This window comes from Opisthocomus hoazin, chromosome 1 (genome assembly GCF_030867145.1).
Source record: "Opisthocomus hoazin isolate bOpiHoa1 chromosome 1, bOpiHoa1.hap1, whole genome shotgun sequence".
NCBI classification, from domain to species: domain Eukaryota; kingdom Metazoa; phylum Chordata; class Aves; order Opisthocomiformes; family Opisthocomidae; genus Opisthocomus; species Opisthocomus hoazin.
This window is the reverse complement of record NC_134414.1, coordinates 84,867,785-84,890,712: the sequence shown is the minus strand read 5'-3', so window position 1 is coordinate 84,890,712 and position 22,928 is coordinate 84,867,785. Positions and strand designations below refer to the sequence as shown.

General features: G+C 37.0%; 1 protein-coding gene across 8 annotated transcripts in view; it reads right to left on the bottom strand.

Moving 5' to 3' along the window:
- STS (steroid sulfatase) overlaps positions 1 to 22,928 on the bottom strand; it is a 118,544-nt gene that overhangs the window by 10,978 nt on the left and 84,638 nt on the right. For 5 of the 8 annotated variants that reach the window (XM_075428039.1, XM_075427990.1, XM_075427999.1 and 2 more), the window contains 2 exons: positions 22,470 to 22,629; positions 19,336 to 19,457 (listed from right to left, as the gene is read on the bottom strand). In XM_075428039.1, the coding sequence (XP_075284154.1) occupies positions 19,336 to 19,457; positions 22,470 to 22,629 (282 nt within the window). Of the gene's footprint in view, positions 1 to 8,332; positions 8,757 to 18,653; positions 18,709 to 19,335; positions 19,458 to 22,469; positions 22,630 to 22,928 lie in introns of those variants that run through there. The other 3 variants (XM_075428049.1, XM_075428058.1, XM_075428030.1) reach the window with 2 other exon arrangements.

Genomic DNA, 22,928 nt, shown 5'->3' with positions numbered 1-22,928 from the left:
GCAATCTAAACCAGGAGAAAAGGAAGTGCAAATAAGACAAAAAACAGTAATAAAAAGAAGATAAGTTTTCTATTTCATTTTAACCTAACCAACTGGATTAGGAAGTTGGGTTTACATTCTTACTTTGATTACAAATAGCATAAACATTTTTAAAAAAGGACAGGATTTAACTTTTTTTCCTTCCCTTTATTTGTTTCTCTCCCAGATTAAGCAGGGAAATCCTGGTAGGGAGTGGAGCACTGCAAGTCCCAGAGTATAAATAGCTCTGGCTGAGCTTAATAATAACTCTGCTGCCACTGTCACAGAGCAGAGGCAAGAAAATACTGTAACAGTATTTGTCATGCTTGTCAGGAGAAACACTTTCCTACTTAAAATATTGTTAGCAGAAATGTGTATCAGTTGATTAGGTCAATTTTCTTGAGCTTGATATAAACAATTTTGTGGTGTCTGTTCAAGCTAGAAATGCTCTTGTCCCCTTTGGCAGTTACGTTATTTCACACTTACCACATAATATGCCCATACTGTGTCACCCAAATTCAGTTGCATGTGCTTTGAGATGAGGATTGAGAAAGCAAATTAAAATACTTGATATCTTAGGTAAATGACACTTGATGCTTGTTCTGCTTCCTCCAGCTGTTGCGGTTGAAACACTGGGCATAAATGAGCGATTTGGGAGACAATTCGGGGTTTTTGGAGACTTTTCTTGATTGTAGTGCCTCCATGAAATAGCCAAGATCAGGTACAGAGTCAGAAAAAAAACCACAAGGGGGCAAATGAAGAGTGAAGACGATGATCACAAAGCAAGTTAGGAAGCAAGAGAAAAGATATTTTTGATTATCAAGTAGATTAAAAGATCATAATGGATTTCAGCAAGAAACAGTAATAAGTGGCTCAGATTTTTCATGCAGTGTAAAAAGGTATGTCTTCTTGATATCAAAGAAGAAAGCCAGGACCAAAGAAAGAAGCCAGAAAGATCTTACAAAGGAAAAAAAAAAACAAACAAAAAAACCCCAAATGCTTGTAAGATAAGAGACATTTCTAAATAGAACAACGGAAGTGAAGGACCTTGTGAGACTATAAAACAGAAAAGGCAAGTGACAGGAAAACCCTCACGAGGGTCAGAGTTTATTACAGTTTCTTAAATTGCAGAAGGGAAAGACTCACACAAGGGTTTGATCAATGAAGAGGATCAAAGGGAGATTCACTATCAGTGAGACTAGAAGCTCAGAAATAGGGAGTGAAAGGGGAATAAACAGATGGTAAAAGGATGAAAACAGGATAAAAGGACACAGTTCAGAGGGGAGAAAGGGGCTGCAATTTGTCCAACAAAAATGTCGTGCAAGTAACCTGAAGATTCATGAGTTTTTATTGAAGAAAAAGTGAATTTTCTTCCCTGACCTACATATTGTGAATTAGATACCTGACACTATTTCAGTCTTTCAAGGGATTGTGTAGCTGAATCAGTGGAGAACAGATGTTCCAGACCACATCATGCTGACTTCACTGTTCTTCCTTCATGGTGAACCCTCAAAACCGGAAAAGTGGTCTGCAGCATTTGCCTTCTACTGCTGAGGAAATCTCAAGAAAACACTTTGCTGTAGACTATGACATGCAAATGTGTAAATATCAGTAAAAGGTATGTCTATGCATCTATGGAAACTTGTTACTTATTGTTAGAAGTTTCTGAGCAATTTCTCTGATAGATTCCGTTGCCACTGTGTGTTGCTATTAAGACAATGGCTGGTGACAAGGAATGAGGTTTACTGAGACTTTAAAAAGTTTATAAAGTGATTTTGGGGAAGGACACCTATGCCTTTGCATTAAGAGCTGCCCCAATCACCAACATCACCTGTAAGAAAGAATAACAAGATTCTCAGAGAGCTAATAACTAACAGGCAAGTTAAATAACTGTTTTAGTCTCGTATTAAAAGGAAAATTAAACAAGCAAAGCAAGTGGTGCTTTCTTAATTAGATTTTTAAATATCTTCATGCTAGCATAACTCAAATCAGGATCTGTATCTCCTCCATGTTTTTGTTTTCTGACCATTCTTGTCATTTCTTTCATGACACTGATACATGGATAAAATGCCACTCTGTTCTACAAAGCCAATTCATTGTATTTTACTACATAGTCTAACCTGGCTATCTATTTATTGCATATTTGTAGATAGGCCCTTATTTGAACGTCTGCTGATTTAAAAAGAAAAAAGACATTCATTAAATGACACAATCCTAAAATTCCCAGTCAACTTCAAAAACCTCCATAGTGTCATTCCTGACACTTAGCAAAATAACAATGTTTTTCACATTGTGAAAAAGGTGGCAAGGCATTTCTAATTTTGAATTCAAGGTACTGAGTAGGATTTATTGCTCATCACTATGCTGCTGCTTAGTATGCAATTTGACAATCTGGTCACCTCCCCTAATTTGGATCACTGCAATGTGGAGGTCTTTATGTAAGCCAGTTACTAGCCTATACTGATCTGCCGTTTAACTTTGTTAGAAGTCTGCTTTAGGGTGAGAAGAATTCTGCTTGTTTCTCTTTTGATGAGAGTGACTAGCTCAGGTTAGCTCAGCTGTAGGTGTTTACACTGTAGACATCTATATGCTGTCATCACTATCCTCAGAATTTGCCAAAAATCTGAGGTGTCAAGAGCCTTGAGGGCACCAAAGAGCCTCACTGGCCTTGTCTAGCCCTAGTGTGGGCCCACATCCATGCACCCTGCCCATGGACAAGGATTCCCATTTCAGCTTAGCCCAAGGCCGTAAGTCCCTGCCCAATTGGTGCTGCAGGAGTACCTGTTCCCAGCCCTGTCTCTGGATGGCTCCACCTTGTAGCCTTTCTTCCAGCTCTGTCTGTGCTCCCATCTCCTTCTGCTCCTGACTGGGCTCTTTGGATGGACCTTGAACCTGAATCACCACTTTGCCTAGCCTGGGACTATTGGTGGACCCTATTACCAGCACCCAGCTCTGCTCACTCTGCTTGGTTGCTGGAAGACATTGCTCTGTCAGTAAAGACACTGCCAGTGCTGGGGTTACTTACAGTTCTGTTAGGGTCACTTCTAGAGTGAAGTGGCACCCCATGTTAGGGCGTCGAACTTCTTGTCTTTCCAACATTCCCTAGTCCATTTTAAATTTTGCTTTCTAAGATCATATATCTATCTACAAGGTGCTGATGATTATGAAAGATCCCACAGCGTTCATAGATAGTGGGTTAAACATCTCCTCCTCTCAAGTATATGTAAAACCTACATATTTAACTGATGTGGTCAGAAAATACAGAGTTTGCCTTCCTTGTTCATATATATCACTTCTGTATACTTTTAAAATAAATCTTACTCGTCCTTAATGATCATTCAGTGACCTTTGAAATATAGTCACTAGCTACAGCACATCTGCATGGACTCTGCTTCTGCAATGCCTGTATCTTTCTCTTATTAATGTATGCAGTTTCCTCTCTTCCAGTTGTAGCAAACAAGAACAAAAGATCATTTCAGATATCTCAAATGAATTTTCTTTTTGTCGTCTAATTCATCCCCCTGCCATTGCACAATTGTTCCCTACAACGTACTTTTTAAGAGCTCTCTTGATGGATGGTGTCTTCTGTTGTAACTTTTGTGCTACTATCATTCATTTCCTTTATTGCGGAAGACAAAGACATTTTACTGGCTCACTGCTTTCACTTAGTGTTTTAGCTACCAACTTTTTCAAATACAAATCCTTCACGAACTTTTGCTGGTGTTTAAATAAAGATTTTGGTGATGATGATTGTCTCAGAGTCCATTTAGGTTGCTTCATCCCTCAATTACCTGTTGCATTGTCTATTCTAAATTCCTTTCCTACACCCTTTGTAGAGTTGTGGTGCACTGAAGTGAATGTTAAAATCCCTATGAATTGACTGAGGGGACGATTTCATCTTATTTGCCTTCAGTGCAACAAAGTATTTCTACCTTCACTTAAGAATAAAAATAATAACCTCATGCCTAAATTCAGCAATCTATAATGTAATTTGCCACAGCAGCAGCTGTGTGCTCAACATTGTTTCAGCAAGGATCTACATATGCTACTCAGCTCTCATCAGATCTCCTACTTTACACTATTTGAGAAGAAAAAATTGAGTAAATCATTTTTTTGGCGATCTGTGCTGTTAATAAAAACTGGTTTTTTTTTCTTACACTGATCATGAGTGATTTATTTAATGTTTTCTCAAGGTCTATAGGAAGAAGAAACCTGAATCCAGTTTTACCAAGTTGAAGACAAATGTCCTATTCACTGGACAAGTCTAACTTGTAGAAAAATCACTGTTCAGCATTCAGATCTTACCTCCCTGAAGAATAAACTCACTTCTGCTTAGCCATATGCTCTAACTCCAAACATAAATTTGTCAGTTACTCAACATCCCATCAGTAAATCTTGTTGCCTTTTCTTCCTCTGGCATACACATGGATATATATACCTGACATACTACCTAGTATATCCAGGTAAACCCAGGCATTTCTGAGCTATGTGGTGGATGGACCTGGTTGCAGTGTTTGAACAAAGTCCTTACCACCTGTTATAGTTTTGCCTCAATTTGCAACAAAGAAGCACGCAGTTACTCTCTCACTCCTTCCCCCTCCCCAGTGGGAAGGGGAGGAGAATCAGAAGGAAAAAAGCAAAACTCATGGGCTGGGATGAGAACCGTTTAACGGAATGGCAAAGGGAGAAGAAAACAACCACCAATCATTCCAACAAAAAGCATATACAACATGCAATATTCTCACCACCCGATGCTCAGCTTGCTCCTGAGTAGCGAAAGCCCTTCCTTTAGCCAGCTCCCCACTTTAATACTGAGCATGACATCACATGGTATAGAATATCCCACTTGATTGGCTGTTTGGGTCAGCCCAACCATCTTCTTGTGAAAATTAAGTCTGTCTCAGCTGAACCCAGGACACCAACTCTTGGGCCTGCTGGAGAGATTCAGCAGCATGGAACAGTGCTTCACAACATCCAGAGTGCTCAGCTGAGATGTAATCAGTCATGGAGTGAGTTCATCTCAGACTAGAAGAAAGCAGCAATGGAGCTGGGAACTCTAGCCATTGTCCTTCATTCTCTGCGTTGTATCTCCTTACACTTTAGTGTGTAAAAGAGACAAAATTATTAGGGCTTCAGGTAAAGTTTGATTTCTCTGCTAAAAATGACTATAATCCAGATTCTAACTTCAAAATTCTAGTCAATTATTTACATGGGCCACGAAGAGTGAGGTTTTTTGATTTTTTTCTTTCCCATGATATATGTGTGGCAAAATGAATTCTGATTTTTTTCCCTTCCAATCTCTGAAGCTCAGCTGAAGGAGGGTAGGCAGACCACTGTTGTGAATGAGGTGGTAAAGACAATGTTTGTTCTCTTTGGCTTGATCTCCTACTTTTAACTAACTTTATAATTCAATGTAATAGTTTTAGCATGCGTTAAAGTATTTTTGAAGAGGGCACTTATGTCATAAACTTAATCCAACATTTATTACTATTTATTGTGGCACTATGAGGTCTTGCATAACCACTTGTTATGAAAGACAGTTACAAAAATCAGTTAAAAAAAGACAGCCTCATCCTTGAGCATGAAATCTTACATCTTTTCACTGGTCTAACAGTATGTTCTTATAGATTATGGTTCACTTTAAGGGCTTTAACCCATTGTTTTAGGAAGTAATATAAATAAATAGAACATAAACCAGCTTGCAGTCTAAAGTCATTGCTACACATTGTACTTCCTCAGAACTACTGAAAGTGATTTTGGCATTACATGACAAGATATAATTTTTATATGTCCTCTCTCCTCACTGCAGTTAAGAGTGATTACAGCACTCAAATGATATTGTGAAATACAAACATCAGAATATTGCTAGTTGTTTTTTGGCTTTTGAAGCTTGCGTTCAACTTCAATTCACAGTTCTGAAAACTCAGTCTTCATCCCTTGATTTTAGCTAGTTTCTTTATTAAAACACTCTTTGAAGATCTATGACAATAGTAACAGTTGTATTCATTACCCTGGTTCCTTTTCTATGCATTTTCATGCTATTCTCCACAAGGCAAGTAACCATACGCACATTCCACATCTGTTGCAATGGGAAAGAAAATGGATTGCACAAATGATTTTCAGTTGTAAAACATGTTTGTTTTATCATTCGGCACTGGTTTGCAGTAATCCATTCTGCTTCTTACTATAGTGCATTGCATACTGACAGACATTTATCACATCCTCAGTCTAGTGATTAATTAAAACTTATGAATTCAGGCAATGTTTACATGGTTGCTTAACTTTCTCTTACACTTCCAAAGATGTCTCTAACTGGCTGGCATTCACGCTGAACATGCCCAGGCTTCAACTCTGTTGAACTAATACTGAGTCGGTATTCCTAACCAAGGTCTTTGCACTTTGGCTGTGTAGACACAAAAAGGAACACAAAATTCGGTTAGAATTAGAGATTAGGAAATCTCTCAATCAAACTGCATTCAAATGGAAGTCAGGCCAGGCAGACGGACTTGGTAAGCAATTTTCCTGTCACCCAGATCCTCACCTTCACTTTGAAAGGTTATCCTGTCTTGCTGAATCTCAATGTTAGTTTTAACTTCAGAACTTTGGATCATTACTTTCTTCTTGTCTATCTAACATAAAAAGACCAAAAACTAATTTGAAAAAGGTTGTCTGTTTCCACAGCTATCTCCCCAAGAATAGATCACAACTTGTCAGAGGAGGAACAAGATGCCCCTATACAGACATATTACACAGCCATATATATCCTTGGATGACCAAGAATGCAGATAGTTTAAGCCTTCCTAAAGGTATTCCTCTGCCTGCCTGAGACACAATGCATTCTCATTCACCTTGTCTGAATATGTAGCAAGCAAAATACAAAATCTAATAGTGGTAAGGATATACCTGAGGTTAATTTAGTCCCCAGAGTGAACAAATCACTTGAAATTGGTTAGGAAAGAACAAGTATAATTGTCATGGGAACTTTTTCTTGTGTGTCTAGGCAGAGACTGCATTGACAGGCTCAGCCAAGCACTGAGGTTCACGTGTCGATGAGGTACAAACCTTTTCTTGATCCTTCCATGCCATGGCAATAACACAGATTTGTTAAGTTTGACAACATGAAGAAATATTAGTGAGGAATACTCAGGCCATTGTGCATATAGAGACTGTCCTTGTTAGTTGTAACCATTTCTCAACAACTTAAGTTTGAGGAATACCTACTAATGGAACAATCCTTTGCAGCATTCATCTAATTTATAATTAATTATCTCACTTGATTACGAGATAGCAATTTATAAACTTTTCACATTTAAGCTGTGCTGAAGAGACACAGTAACATGTTGACTTTTGCGTATTTTCTGTCTTCAAAATAAGGACCATTCTCATGGGTACTTGTAATGGGATTAAATGTTTTGAAAGATAAGTACTCAAAATATTCTGTGAAATATGAGTAGTACATTTACTTTTCTTTAGCTTAACCTTCTAGTTGCTAAATGCTCAAATATACTTCTCAGAACTTAGTTCTTTTCTCTTTTTTTGCCAAAAATCAGTAAGTCATAACCATTTAAAAGCATCTGCAGACATTAAAACACTTCCTAACTGGAGACCTGAAATATTTTGGCATATGAAAGGGCAAAGAAAAGAGGCCTTTGATAATGCTCAGGAGCTGCAGGCATTGTAAGATCTATTCAGCATCAAGTTCCAAAATCCAGTCAAAGCAATTCTCAGCACCTTTTCTTGATTATTACAGCCTCATGGTAAACATCAGCATGGTTTTCAAAGTCAGCCTTTTGTTGCCACTACATAGTCCTGGTGTTTGAAGCTTGGCTTTCTTGAGATGGCCAGAACTTCTAAATGACCTAGCAGCTCTACTAGTGCAGAGCTGAATGAAGTTAAGCAGATGAACGAACAACCTATATTCTTATACAATTTTTTGCAGTAGCCAGTTGCTTTTCTATTCTCTGGATGATTATGTTTCCATTGAACATGAAACTAAACTGAGACATTTCTGTTCAGTACTTACTCTTGAGCTAAGGTAAGCCTATTAATGCACTTTGCAAGACTATCGGAAGGATAAACATGCAAACTGTCAAAGTATGATATTTAACAGAATAATTTTAGTTGTAAAAAACCCTGTAAATGTTGCTAATTTTCATAAACCCAAATGTCTTAATCCAAGTATTTTAAGTATCATAATCCATTTCTCATAATGGATGTCATTTTATTATAACGCATAAATAAAGTATCACAATGTATTTTCTACAACTAAAGATTGCATCAGATTACTAATCTTTTTTCCATACTAAAAAGATGAAAACAGAGATGAAAATCAAAATAAGGTATGAAGTCTCAAAGTTTTCATTCAAAGTTTTCCTTCAAAGTTTAAAAGTGACCATTGCATACAGGACTTCAAAAAGAATTCTATGTGCCTTCTATATTTGTTTAAAAAAAAAGTCAGCTATTCAAACCCTCAATTTCAGCATGACGTAACAGCTACATTTTCTTCTCTCCCTCATTCACTTGATTCTAGGTTTGGTCTTCTTATGCTGACCAGCTCTGTTAGGATTAATTCTTCCAGACGATATTTAGGTGTTTTTAGCAAATTCCAAGCTTTTACAACAGTGCAATTCAAACCATCTTCACTTCTGTGAAACATATGTTTCTCCTCGTACTTAGGCATAAGCTTATGCCTTCACGGCATACACACAAACAGTTCTTACTGATGAAACTGATTTTCTCTGGGGAAAAAAAAAAAAAAAGAAGTTTTGTTTATATTTGGCTTTCTTCTAAATTGCTTGTTGAAAACTGACCTGAACACTCATGAGCTACAGTTTTTTCTGAATCATAAAGATAGATGCTCTTAGAGCCTCTGGCTATAGCTGAAAATTTGCTTTAGTAGCAATTGCATTCTTTTCAGAATCCAAAAATATTTGTCAGCTATAAATACTGCAAGCAATCAGTGTTATAGAACGGCCACTATCATCCTCTATAGGTGCAACTCATCACTTTAAACTTCTATATAATACTTCTGAATCAGAATTAAGTTTGAGGATTAGGCTTTGAGAAATCAGACAATAAAAACATGACACTGTATAGTGCACCTGATGCAGATAAAAAAATGGGAGGAGCTCTCATGCAAAAAAGCTTGTTTTAGCTTCTAAGTTAGGTATGTTGCATAAAACAGAGAGGGAAATGCTGCAGCAAATTCCTTTTCTATATAAATGTCTAAATATCCACTGTCTACATACTGTAGGCAGGAATTGCATTTTCCTTTAATGCAACTTAACCATGCCTAGGACAAAAAAGTAACAGCTGATTAAAAGCAAACAGCAATGTAGTTGCAACAAATCCCCATTTGCTAGGCTGAACGTTGGGATAATTTGAGAGATGAAGAGAGGTAAAGTGTGTGCATGAAAGTGCCTCCATGGTCAGCTGTAGGAAAAAGAGGGACCTAGACCCTAGTGGGACTAAAAGATTTGCAGTTCTAAGACACTGTGGCCATGAGGAACTAATAAGTCCTAATTGTAATGCTTTCCACAGTGCTCTAGAATTGAAGAAAAATGTATTTAAAAAAAAAAAAACTCCACAGACTGCTGAGATACTATTTTTAGAGAACAAGTAATTCTTCACTCAGGTAGATTCATTTACTCACAACGTCGTGTCTAGCATTTCTACCTCATACTTTTGTAGCATTAGACTCAAAAACTTCATGATACCATTTATACTTTTGCTATTCCTTCTCTCTAATTAACTTTGTGTATATGTCTCATGGTAGTGTTTTAGCAGCTCCACCAAATGATTAAATACCAGTGCTTGCTTTTGGAAGATCTAAAGTATTTAGAGTTTGGAACTGGGGGGAGGTGGGCAGGGGACACTTTGTCTGTTCAGAAAAAAAAGATGTGAATCAACTCAAACTTTCCACAATGACAATTCTATAAGGAAGGGCTGGAGTAGAGAATTATACTTGGTTTGGAACCAGCAGCAGCACAGTAGATCAAGACATGGCTGAACTCAAACTATAAAGTTTTGCTGACTGAGTAGTTTTGATATCAAGGATATAAACTGATGCTAAGGTAACCATAATGCTTTTAGGACTGAGATTCAACCTCCACTTATCACTGAACAGGACCATATGGACAGATCAGAGCTGTGGACTGAAAACCTGCCTGTACAACATCCTACAGCACTGAAGAGAGTCCAGATAACACAATTGAGTTATTCTTGAAGACTCTGCTGAGCCTTCAAGACTCTACTCTTCTCATTGAGCAAGTGAGATGATTAAGAAGCTTTCTTCTGTGATAAAATACCATTTAAAAGCCAATGTACAACAGACAGGTCACAGGTTGTAAATGAAAAACTTGCACATACTTGGTAATGATAAAATTACCTTATGCATGACTAACATGTCATGACACTAAAAGGGTCAGCCTTTCTTTATTGCACTAGTGCTAATTCTAAGCACTGAAGTATCATGATCTTCCTGGGATTTTTACGGTCTTGCTGACTTCTAATGTTGTGACTGCACAAAGATTTTGAACTTCTCCCTCTTACGAATGGTAGAAACCTATTTTGAATTTTGATTTAAAATGCCAGTGTTGAAGAGGAGAGAGAGAGGGAGGGAAGGAGTGAGGGAGAAACTGAGTGAATCTCACAAATGTTTGCGTTAGAGTCCCACATCTAGGAGACCATGTAGTCAATAAAAATATATGTATTGCATTTATTATTCTGCTGAATATGACTGAACTGCAGCTGAAGCAGTATTTTCAATAAATTTTGGGGTAAAACTTTGTATAAGTTTGAAAACTGTCATAATCTGTATGAACTTGTTCTATACTAGTTCATGGACTTTGCATTTCTACTAAGAGGTCATTGAAAGGACTATGACAAAAAACTACTCATGAAACGCAGTCTCTGTCAGTTTCAAAAACCTTTCACACAAATCCATCTACAAAATATCTCTACTAAGAACAACAAAACAAGAAAGAAGTTTAAAAAGTTGCATTCTCTTCTTCCTTTTAGTTTTAGGAAACTCTAGACATCTTACAAAAAGATACTTGAAAAATGTAATGCATTATGTGTCCTCTAATAGTTTGAGACCACATGAAAAGCTCTGAAATCAACAGAAAGTTCACTTTTTGTACTGGGATGTGAGCTTTTCTCAGACTGAGGACATTTACATTGATTATTGATACTGATATTTCTGGTTGTGTTGTCTTTCCAAAGTACTGATTTGGACTTAACATTCAGAAGCAACTACACAGTACAGAGTGCACATCATCCACAGATGCCCACTGGCCTCCAGCATAATATTGTCCAAGTGCAATCACCCTCTGAGCATTCACTGTTTTCTTCTATAATTATTTCTTCTGCCTTTCATGGCAGGGTCTTTTATGGCATACTGAGAAGCCATCTTGCTCTTGACAGTCAGGTTTCCAGGGAATTTCTCTAATAAACAAATATTTTGCTTTATTTTCTAGGAGTAATGGGATGTTACAGGCTGTGGCACACAGAATACTCTGTGTGGGTTGTACATGCATTAAATACTTCCCTTGAAGAACATTGCCTAAGACAACATATATTATTTGAATCCCATTTTAAAATTAGGACGAATCAGCGCTTTGTTCTGAATGCAACATGCAAACTGCTGCAGGCTCAAATCCAACACTGAACTAAAGGTATTTTTGGAAGTGTAATGCAGAAATTGTTAAAGACCTACTTTTCTGTTACTTGGTAAGCTGAAATTCAGTTTTGAAAGTTGTAGTGCATTTTTATCTACTCTTGTATGTAGTAGTTGTTATTTATACTTGTTTTGACTACTGCTAACTTTATAAATAGATAAAAAAAATTATTAGACAGTTGATCTAACTCAGTTTTTTTTTTCTGTTTAAGTTTTAGCTGTGGAGTGTACAGAAAAAAAATCCATAAGACTTCTTTTGTACTGTCACAAGTGCATGACACAATATCTGACAGCAAGCCATTCAAGCTGAAGTTTAAATAATACTGAATTAGCTACTTCAAATGCCTTTGCCTTTATACAATCACTGAAATCTGTCAACCTTTCTCTGCTCACTAAGAACATTACTAATTTAGGTCAGGATATCTTGGATTCAATAGACCAGTATGTTATGGTTGCTATTTTTATATGAAGATAGAGCACCATGATACGATCACAGAAAATCTATGTGTATAATGTCAATGTCAAAGGACATTTACCATGGTCTTTCACTGGGGCAATGGCTCTCTGAGACAAAATTGTTCCTACATCAATTTTATTATGACTAAAGAAGTCTATTCTTTCTGGCTAGAAAGCAAAACATATTGTGACAACAGCAAAATCTTACTCCTTCAAATGTTTATCCTTTCTTTCTTAACCTTTCCCAGCTGTTCTTTTCTAAGAAAAGATATGAGGTTGGTACAACAATATTTGATTAAAAAAAGATATTTCTTTGTAAGAAAACAAAATGTTTCCTTGACAGCAGTTATAGTTGTATAGTAGTATTATCTCTTCCTTTAAAGATGCTGTGCAAAAGAAGAAAGTCCTGGATCAGACGTCTATTAAATTCACCTTCCTTTGTATTGTTAAGCAATGAAAGTAAGTAACTATAACTACTAGCATTCTCAGGGTCAATGTGAATCCTTACTAATTTCTAACAGCATCCTCTAAGTCCTTAGTTCACCACAGAGAAGGCAAGTAAACCATACATGGAAAAACCTCATCAGGGAAGCAAGCAAAAGAAAAGGAAAAAGCTAGGCAAGGGTATGGGTTCTGCCAGTGGGTCTACTGGGTGTGACAAGTACATCCCACAGTTTACGTATGAAGCTACCATAGTGTTCCTTCACCTTATGGCAAAGAACACAATAAAAAAATTTCTCTCCTCTTACTAAGAAAGTAATGAGAAAGAGGGTGGTAATCCACTTAAGAGGTTTCAGGGAACATATGAATTGAAAATTCTTGTTTATATGAAGAAAGTAGAAGCAATATTAAGAGGTTTCTTTAAAATCTCAAATATTTAGATATCTTTAATGCTTTTGACTTCAGAGAAAACAGAGCTGTTAATTACTTTGTGGATGTCTGAATGCTTATGTTTCTTAAATGTTCTAAGAGGACTGAACAAGAAAGGGCTGGCATTTTTAAACAGAAATACATTGTCACACTTCACACTCCAAAATATCTCTCACATACAAACAAATGCATTTCCATTTGCTAGTGACAAGCAGTAGACTTACCTACCCTCACACTGAGAACTTCACTCTAGAAAAAAAGGTTTTAGCTGGTCCTATAGAGCTTCACAGAGATTTCTCAGTTTTTGCTACCTGCCTAGACTCCACCTCTCACACTCTCTCTCTAAGGACAATACTGTGTTCACAAGTTAGCATTCTTTAAGGCTATGAATGCAGTGTACAGTTTTTAACTATTAAGACTCAATGTGATATTACCAAAAATGAAGCTAAGAATGGCATTGTAAATAATGTAAGCCTTCCTAATTAATTAGGAAACTCTTCTTACCCCTTAAGGCATGCATATCATAGTCCTTTCGAGAGGTAAGGAAAAGTGCAAGGAGTTCCCCTTCTTACTTTCATTTTCTCAGAAACAGATCTTATTTTCATTCAGTTTCACAAGAAAGACTGTACCTGTCCATACCAGAAGTTGTTACAAAATGGCCCTTCTAACAGGATTTTTCCTGCTTTGTCCTCTCTTTGTTACTCCAAAGTCTTTAGTCAAACTAAACCTGGAGGAACTTCTTAAAAAAACCACACTATTCTGTAAATTTATCCTATGTATCCAGTTTAAATACTGAAAAACAGAAAATATTCCTCTCTTATTCTCTTTTTGTTTGTTTTTAACCTGTAACAGCTGAAACTGCAGCAAAGTCTAAATGCATGACTGGTGCATCATCCCTAGCCAAATAACAAAATACTCTTATGAAATACTGTAGACACTTGGATGCTGGAGGACTTTGCAGCAGCCAGGAATCAGAATAGCTATGAACTATGTGATGATATAGAAAGAATCCCTGGTTGGTGAATTTGATTGAACTATTTTCAGTAATTACAGTAGATCACAACATACAAGAAACTCAGAATAAACACTAATTGAAATCTATCTTATTTGTTAAGTGAGGTAAAGTGGAAAATTTCTATGTAAAGTTTCTCTAGTGAACTTCTACTGTGTTTAAAAGTTATTATGTTTGCATGATAGGCTAGTTTGGTTCTGCTTTCTAGTGTGCTACAATTTAACTTGACATAGCAAGTCTCTTACTCTTTTGTTTACTGAATGACATTTTCCACTGAATAATGAAATCAATTTTGAAAAAGAAAATGTGAAATGTTGCTAGTAAAATCACTCTAGCATTTATCAGAAACATTAGTATAATTGTATTAGTAGTACCAAAATACTGTGAAGATTATTACTTCTTTATACTACAGATTGTATTGCATTACATTTCTCAATGTTTATTACATAGGTTTATAATATATTTTCCCTTTATTAAACGAAAATTTTACACACAATCAGAGGAGTCTGAAAGATGCCGTAGTTCTATCCAACTGTAGATTTGCTCTGTATCGGATCAATCCTTTCCTTATAATTAAGTTGTCATAGCAATGCATTTTTAATAGTACTGATTCATATGTCAGTAATGTTCTGGAGACAGAGCTCTTGATAGTTTTTTAGTACTCAATTATGCTAAACTCGAGCAAATATACAAGTACTGGTCTACTTGCACTAGCAGAAGAACATGTGATCAGACTTAAAATAGACAAGTATAATCTGACATACACAACTGACAGAAAGCTACATAAAACTTTGAGTGGCTCAGATCAAGAAAGTAAAGGAAGATCCTAAACCTGCAGGAAGAAAAGTTTTGGGGTTTTTTTTCAAAGGTGTTGCTTTCATATACTCGTACTTATATGGTACAACAGGCAGCCATGGAGAGGCAGCATTGATAATGGGAAATCACAGTACTTTGCTGATGATGTTTTAGCATGTCTTCCTGTCTGTATTTTCAACATACCAATTAAATTACACATATTTATAAGCTTTCAAAATAACAGGAAATAATCCTCCCAGGACTAGGACTGTATGTCTTGGCTGTTTCCAGGGTACTGACAGCAAGGTCAGCATGCACAAGTCTGTGAGAGCAAGACATGAATCACGAGCAAAGAAAATTGTCTGATATTTCATTCCTTTTTTAATTAAGAATGTGAAGAACAATGTGTGTTATTCTTTAGTATCAGGCAATATGTAAGTGAATCAAAGAGAGAAGAAGAAAAAAATGGTGTTAGCTTATTTTCTGTGACTGAGAAAGAAGAGGAAAGTAGAAGAGAGATTCTTTTCCTCATATCTCTCTAGAAATGATAAGGCTTAAATTTTGAAGTGTTGGTTGAGAAGAGCATTGCGTAGCACTTATCCTCTAAATGCTCCTTCAAAGGGCTGATGAAGGGGAAAGTATACTGTGAATCCAATAACTGGCCTAACTAATCTGTCTTAATAAAGACGTGTATTGATTTGGTTATGAGGATTGCTTAGCCTCTAACTATACAAATGTAAAATGGTAATTATTCATTCTGAAGTTTCTGACCTTGCCTGAACAATGCGAGAAACATGCCTGCTTAAGTCAGACTCTAGAAGCTTTCAAGCAAGGGAACAGTGTGCAAGTACTATAAATTTAACATACACTAAATTTATGTTTTTCAGCCTAAGAGCCAAAAATTAAACAGAAAAAAAAAGGTTTTTCAGCCTGAAGCATATCAAAAACCTAACAACAGCCAAGACAAAGTTGCTAAGAGAACTGTGGAGTGATAGAGGCAACAAGGGACCAAGTAGCAAAGCAGAACTTTTGCTTCCCTCTTAATTCCTGGTATATGCATTTTTACTTAGGATCAAAGCTAATCCTTCGCTTTGGATGTCTAAGGAAAAAAGTGGAATATGGAAGCTGAAGTTGACATACAAACTAAGACTTTCTAGAAACTAAATATAGTAAGAAATAGGAGAATATATGTATTAATAAGTGCATATATGCAATATATACACCTTTACCTTTTATTTACAATGGATTGTACTTTAGTTGATAAATGAATAAATAACATTTTCCTTGAGTTTTTCGTCTACTGTGAATTTCTGTCTGTTGTTGCTTTGTTCTTCAAAAAGTGTGTCTTTAAAATTCATACAAATTACACATTTAATGAAGGGATCAGCAGTCTATAATGCAGTCTCAGACTACTCGTACAATTGGGTCTTTCTAATAAGGGCCTATCACCAGAGCAGTGCAGAAGATGCCGAACATGGATGGGGTTATTCATTTCACCCTATCACAGTTTTTTGTACTAAGACTCAAGTCTAGTGGGAGGCAGAGCTGATCAGCATTTGGCCTGTACGTACAGGCATGATCTGCGTGTGGTATGTTTTTACACAATTCCAAATTAGCTGTAGTCAACCTGGTTAACTATGTGGGGAACACAGATCAGGACCAACACAAGTCTTTCCTACTCTAAAAGATGATTTACGGTACGCAGAAAGAGACTACTGTTCCTTAATGACTTTTTTTCAAGAATTTCCTGATTTTTCTTAGATAAGGAATATCACCTCTTCAGGACTTAAGAATACTAAGTATCTGCTTCTGGTGTTCTTCTGTGGATTAAGTGCTATTTGCCCGACTACAGTCATTGGCAAGGTGCAACTAAAAGATGAGAAATCTTACAGCCATTTCTGGACACTGGAAAATGTGTGTGGTCATGGAGGAATGTGGTACGTACTTAGGCCATAAAGCGCGTTAGACATGGAATACATGTAGAGGTAGGAGTGGTGATCAGTCTATGTCCAAACTCTGAAGACTTATAGCCTTGTAACTGACAATAGTAGCATGATGAGGTTAAGTGAAAGTTGCACAATTTTCTAGCTTTCTAGTCTGCCTTTAATCAACATGGCCTCATTCAGTTTCTTGGATATATTCCTAAGTATAGGAAATGAGCTGTTGCTATAGGATACTTCTAATTTTGTTCTTTGCTGCTAGGCAAAAAGCTCTGCAACATTTTGAAATAAATGTTTGAAATTATTGCTTCTCCAGAAAAAAACAAAAACAAACCCAAAACCATTGCATTATATTTCTGCTTTACTTGTATTCATTTTCACATACTAAAATATCACTTAAGAGTAGCAGAAATAGTGACTGTGGATGGACTCTGAGACTAGCTGTAAAGAGCAAGCTGTGGTGGGAGCCTAGCAGACAAAAATATTCTAACTAGTAATGTAATGCACTTTGAACTTATTATTTCTTTCATACAGAGCTGCTGAGATATCAGAAGAAAAACAAATCATACTGATTTTTCCAAAAGTACCCAAAGCAATGCAGATAGCATCATGTGTGCACAGCTGTAATGCAGCTATATTTATCTCTATACAACAATAACACGTGGGAGAGAGATAAACAGGGGCAAACCTTTAGCTTATTACAACAAATATCTTTATAAATATGACTGCATTGGAAAAGGTATTTTTGAAGATCTGAGACTGGACAACTAAGAAAGAAGAAGGTGTTGAGCACTCGCAGGGGACTGGTACAAAACAGAGTAGAGAGGAATATCTGGCTATTGCCTACTCTCACGCTACAATGTAGGCTGACAAGGTAGCATATGAAAAACCCCTTGTGCTGGTTCTGGCTGGGACAGAGTTAAATTTCTTCACAGTAGCTAGCATGGGGCTATGTTTTGGATTCGTGAAAACAGTGTTGATGACAAAGGGATATTTGTTCTTGCTGAGCAGTGCTTACACAGAGTCAATCCCTTTTCGGCTTCTCACACCACCTCACCAGCGAGGAGGTCAGGGGTGCACAAGAATCTGGGAGGGGACACAGCCAGGACAGCTGACCCTAACTGACCAAAGGGATATTCCATAACATATGATGTTATGCTCAGCATATAAAGTTGAGGGAAGAAAAACGAAGAGGGAGGTGTTCAGAGTGATGGTGTTTGTCTTCCCAAGTAACTGTTACGTGTGATGGAGACCCACTTTCCTGGAGATGGCTGAACACCTGCCTGCTGATGGGGAGTGAATGAATTCCTTGCTTTGTTTTGCTTGTGTGCATGACTTTTGCTTTACCCATTAAACTGTCTTTATCTCAATACACAAGTTTTCTCACTTTCAACCTACCAATTTTCAGCCTCATCACACCAGGAGGGAGTGAGTAAGCAACTGCTTGGTTCCCAGTTGCCAGCTACAGTGAAACCATGACAATCTGTCATACAAAAGTCAGGCCAGTGTTATGAAAATGTTATTGCCAGGATCTGAGTGGGATTTCTCTTTTGCTTGCCCTGGACAAAGGGTAATGGAAGAATCACAATTTACATTATTGCCCCTCTTGCTTGGTTCTTCCTTATGATTATTAATCAAATGCAAGATACATAGGCAAAGTAGTGGCAAATAAATGCTACATCTAATATTTTCCCTTTTCCTGGTTTAAAGTCCAAGACAGGTAGAGAGTCAGCCTACAGATAACCAAGTAGACAAAGTTTCTAACTCATTTTAAGTTTGCACTTTAACTAATAAGCAAGTCCTTTCCCAAGGTACTTAAACCAAAAAATGCTACCCCAAAGCTTGTCTTGGATCATCATTTTGAAGTTGTAACACAAGCCATTACCTTGAGTGTCAAATGAGATGAGACAAATGTGTGATTTCATTCAGCACAGAGATTTCTACAGAAAGGGAAATATGCTTTGGTTAATGTGGAAGTTGCTACCAGAAACAATGAGCTGTTAAATAAAAAGGAGCAGATCAGTGGGAAATGTTTTTTTCCTTGGCCTAGAAAATAGAATTATATCATTCACAAAAAGCATGAAAAATGATCTTATAATACTGTGTTCATTTATTGGATAATTATGACTTTGACTCAGTGATTCTCCTATACTTTGCTATTCTAATAATAAAAATCGCCAGGCTGACCTCATACTTGCACTGTTATTCAGCAAGCCATCCTATTACCTGTACCTTTTTTAGGAAAATGTAACAGTTAGCCTTGACTACTTCATTCTGTAACACAGACTTTCTCTCAGGCAAAGTCTGAAAAAAACATAGTTTCAGGTACCATAGATCTCAGTGTTGTATTGACATGTAACATTAATGCAGAGCAACAAACTGATGTCAAACAATAAAAAGGTGAAGAGGTGCATTGTAGCAAAGACAAGAGTGAAAAAGAAGGAAAAAGGCTAGATATTTTAAGCAATTTATTTGTTACTATAGCCTAAAGTTTTTTACTGATTCTTTTCAAGTTGCAACAAAAGTTACGTGAAATATTTAACATATGAACAGGCAAGTTTACTTACTGTTTCCTGGATGCCAGCGCACTGCATTTAAATATGCATTACAGTAATGGAAGAGAAATTCATGCTTGGATTGGGTAACTTTTCCTTGAAGTAAGGGCATCAGATCATGTCCATCAATCATTCTGAGTAAGAAAGCATTTCAAAATCAGAAGAACAACCCAAAGCTCTTTACTGAGAAGATATTCTAACTCTGCATTTCCACTATTTAAAAAAAAAAAATCTGAATGGCCACCTCCAGTTGGTCAATTAGGAGAAAAACTTTCAGGTGTTCTTCCCCTTTGATTTTTACATTATTTAAGGAAACGTTAATTTTACATTTTGCCATTAGGAATGGTTGTTTCTTCAACCCATTTTTATCTTTTTTTTTTGTTTTTTCTGAGAAAGTGACAAGACATATGTGAACAAATTGCTACAACACAGTCCTCCAGGTATACCTGCTCAATCTTATTGGGAGTAGTCTGGCCAAAGTAATCCTAAAACAAGAGATATATATGTTGTACTGTGTTAGCATCCCCAGAAGTAATGGTAAGAACTCGGTTCAGCAAATTACATATGCCAGAAATTAAGACAGAAGTAGTCATTTCAAAGTTGAAAATTAACTATGTTTAAATATGTGTTTATCAACTACACATGCACACACACAGAGATACATATATAAATTCTCTAAATGCTGTTGGACTATTTTGCTCATGCTCTGAAAAAACTAGCCAATTTACATCAAAAATGAGTTATAAAATAAGCAAGGCATTTAAATCTTTCAATAAATTACGCCTTTGATTTGCTGGAATCAGCTGGCAGGGGAGAAATCATAGTCTGCATTTTTGACCTGGTGTGAATTACAAATTTTAGAAGTAGTTTTTTAGGAAATTACTTTTTGCTGATATACAGATTGGTAGGTGTTTTTTTATAAGCATTTTCAGCAACACTTCATAAAAACTTTTTCTGAAACTTAAAAATGTTAAAAAATCTCTATGTTAATTTTCATTACCATATAAAACCCTTTTCACATTAGCGTAACTACTACAAGACAGGTTCTAACTTCACTTTTTAAAGCTGTGAGCTACTTATGACTATGAAATTCCTGGCAGCAATTGTATGCAACAGCATCATTCTGAGTAGGACTCTTCTCAAAGGACAGGCAGGGAAACATCTTGGAATTACTAAAGCTATGCTGTCCGATAACTTTGCTTTTTGGGTGCATCCTGTTCTGGAAAGATCTGTTGAATTAGGGTCTTTCCCACTTTCAATTTGTAGTGTTTTCTTGCCTGACTAGTATACTCTTGTCTTGCCCCTGCAGGCTTGCTCACTATCAAGCTGAGAGCAGGACAGATGCATGTCTCTTGTATGCTTTCTGTTCTACAGCCTGTTGATGGAAAAAAGGATGCTTCCAGTATCATGTCTCCAGTACTCTTGAATTCCCACAACTGCTGGTCTCAGAGACATATATGGGACAGTTTCTGATGATGACGTTTTTATTCTTTAACTAGGAGCATCTCCTCTTTTCCTTTTTAACCTGCTCCCTCCCAGTGACTGAATCCTAATTGTAGTAATTTCTCTTATTTCTCAGGAAGATTTCAGTGGAGTGATAGGAATTCAGCTGCTGGATCAAAAATGCTTCAAGCTAGTCCATGATCTACCATGAAGCAGTAATTACTACACAGAAGAATCAGAGTAGAGCAACTTGCAAGTGGAAGGTACACAAGTATATTGGCATTTTCAGCAAAGAGATCAAAATAAAATATCAGTGCTTAGTCGTCACCCAACCAATATGAGAACAAAGTGCATAAGATCTGTCCATATTAAGAACAATCTGAACTGCTTAGGTTCGACAGAGTTACTGCTTGTAGGGGATCTCTCAGGACAAGCCTGACTAATTTTTCATGTGTTCAAAAGTCCTGCCCTGCCGTTTGCTTCAAGCACTCAATGAATCATCATTAGCAGAGTGTCTCTGCTCACCACTGGTTTTCCCCATGCGGATTCTGGATGCTTTGTGTTCAAAATCTGTTTGTGTACAGTAGATGTGTTCAAATCATATGCATATCAGCAAGTTTCTCCACTTCTTGGATTTGGATGGTAACAGAGTTTAGGTGGAGGCACCTTGCTGCTGAGACTGGGTATCGCCTGAACAAGAGAAAGCACAAGGATGTAGGAGTGTCAATAAAGCATCTTATGAATTTTAGAAGTTCAGTGTGTTTTCATATCAGGCTGAAAAACTCTGTAAGAGCTTATTTTCACTAACTTGGTAGAGAAAACAAAAATCTGTGAGAAAAGCCTAGCTTGAATTTTGATGTGTTCTGTCATACACAGAAGCACAGAATGTTAGGGGTTGAAGGGACCTCTGTGGGTCATCTAGTCCAATCACCCTGCCAAAGCAGGGTCACCTACAGCAGGCTGCACAGGACCGCATCCAGGTGGGTCTTGAATATCTCCAGAGAAGGAGAATTCACAACCTCCCTGGGTGGCCTGTTCCAGTGCTCCGTCACCCTCAGAGGGAAGAGGTTCTTCCTCATGTGAAGAGGGAACTTCCTATGCTTCAGTTTGTGCCCGTTGCCCCTTGTCCTGTTGCTGGGCACCACTGAAAAGAGTTTGGCCCCATCCTCCTGACACCCACCCTTAATATACTTGTAGGCATTTATAATGTCCCCTCTCAGCCTTCTCTTCTTCAGGCTGAACAAGCCCAGCTCCCTCAGCCTTTCCTCATAGGACAGATGCTCCAGTCCCCTCATCATCTCGTAGCAGGCCAAGGCTGAGCTTGTAAAGTTTAAAATAATTTACACATGCAGTTCCTTTTTCTACCACATTCACTCATGCAGGACAGAGCCTTTTTGGATACATTCATTTTTGCTTTTAGTAAATAATTCTAGGCCTGATTTGGCAGTATGCTGTTCTTGGTGGTATTCTTTTATCTTCTTGTTGCTTGGTGCTTGTTCTGCAAGTTAAATTATATTTACATACAACATTTCTGTAAAACATATCAGTATGTCAATACGAAAAGAGACAACATGGTATTGTAATTAATGACAAAAAAGTGCTTTTAAAATCTAGCTTTTTTCTTTTAATTCTCACCTCTGTTACCAGAATGTATAAAACACTCATGAGACCTTCTCTAAAACAGAGATAACTACAGAGCATACCTGTCAGAGGGCAACTGTGCCTTGGCAAGTTCGACTATGGTAGGAAATATATCCATGTTACTTGTTGGTTCATCAATATAGGCACCAGCCTGTATCACTCCAGGCCAGCGGACAAGCCCTGGCACACGAATGCCTCCTTCCCAGTTCATTGATTTTCCACCTGAAAAATGAAAGTGTTTTCTGCTAAGAAATCAATTTCTTCTTAAAATATACCTCCCCCAATTCAAAACATTCTGTCTAGCTAGAATCTTTCCATTATATGTATTTATCTTAATTTTAATTTGCTAGGTTTAGATTTTCTACCTACAATCCGTACCTTTTTCACAGTAAATTTATAAATATGTACTAGACAGAGCTAATAAAATTTATTTAGTTTACAAACAAAAATAACAGCTGTAGGAGATCAAAAGGAATCTTCATATAGAATTTGTTATAGATAGTGTGCCACATAGTTATGTG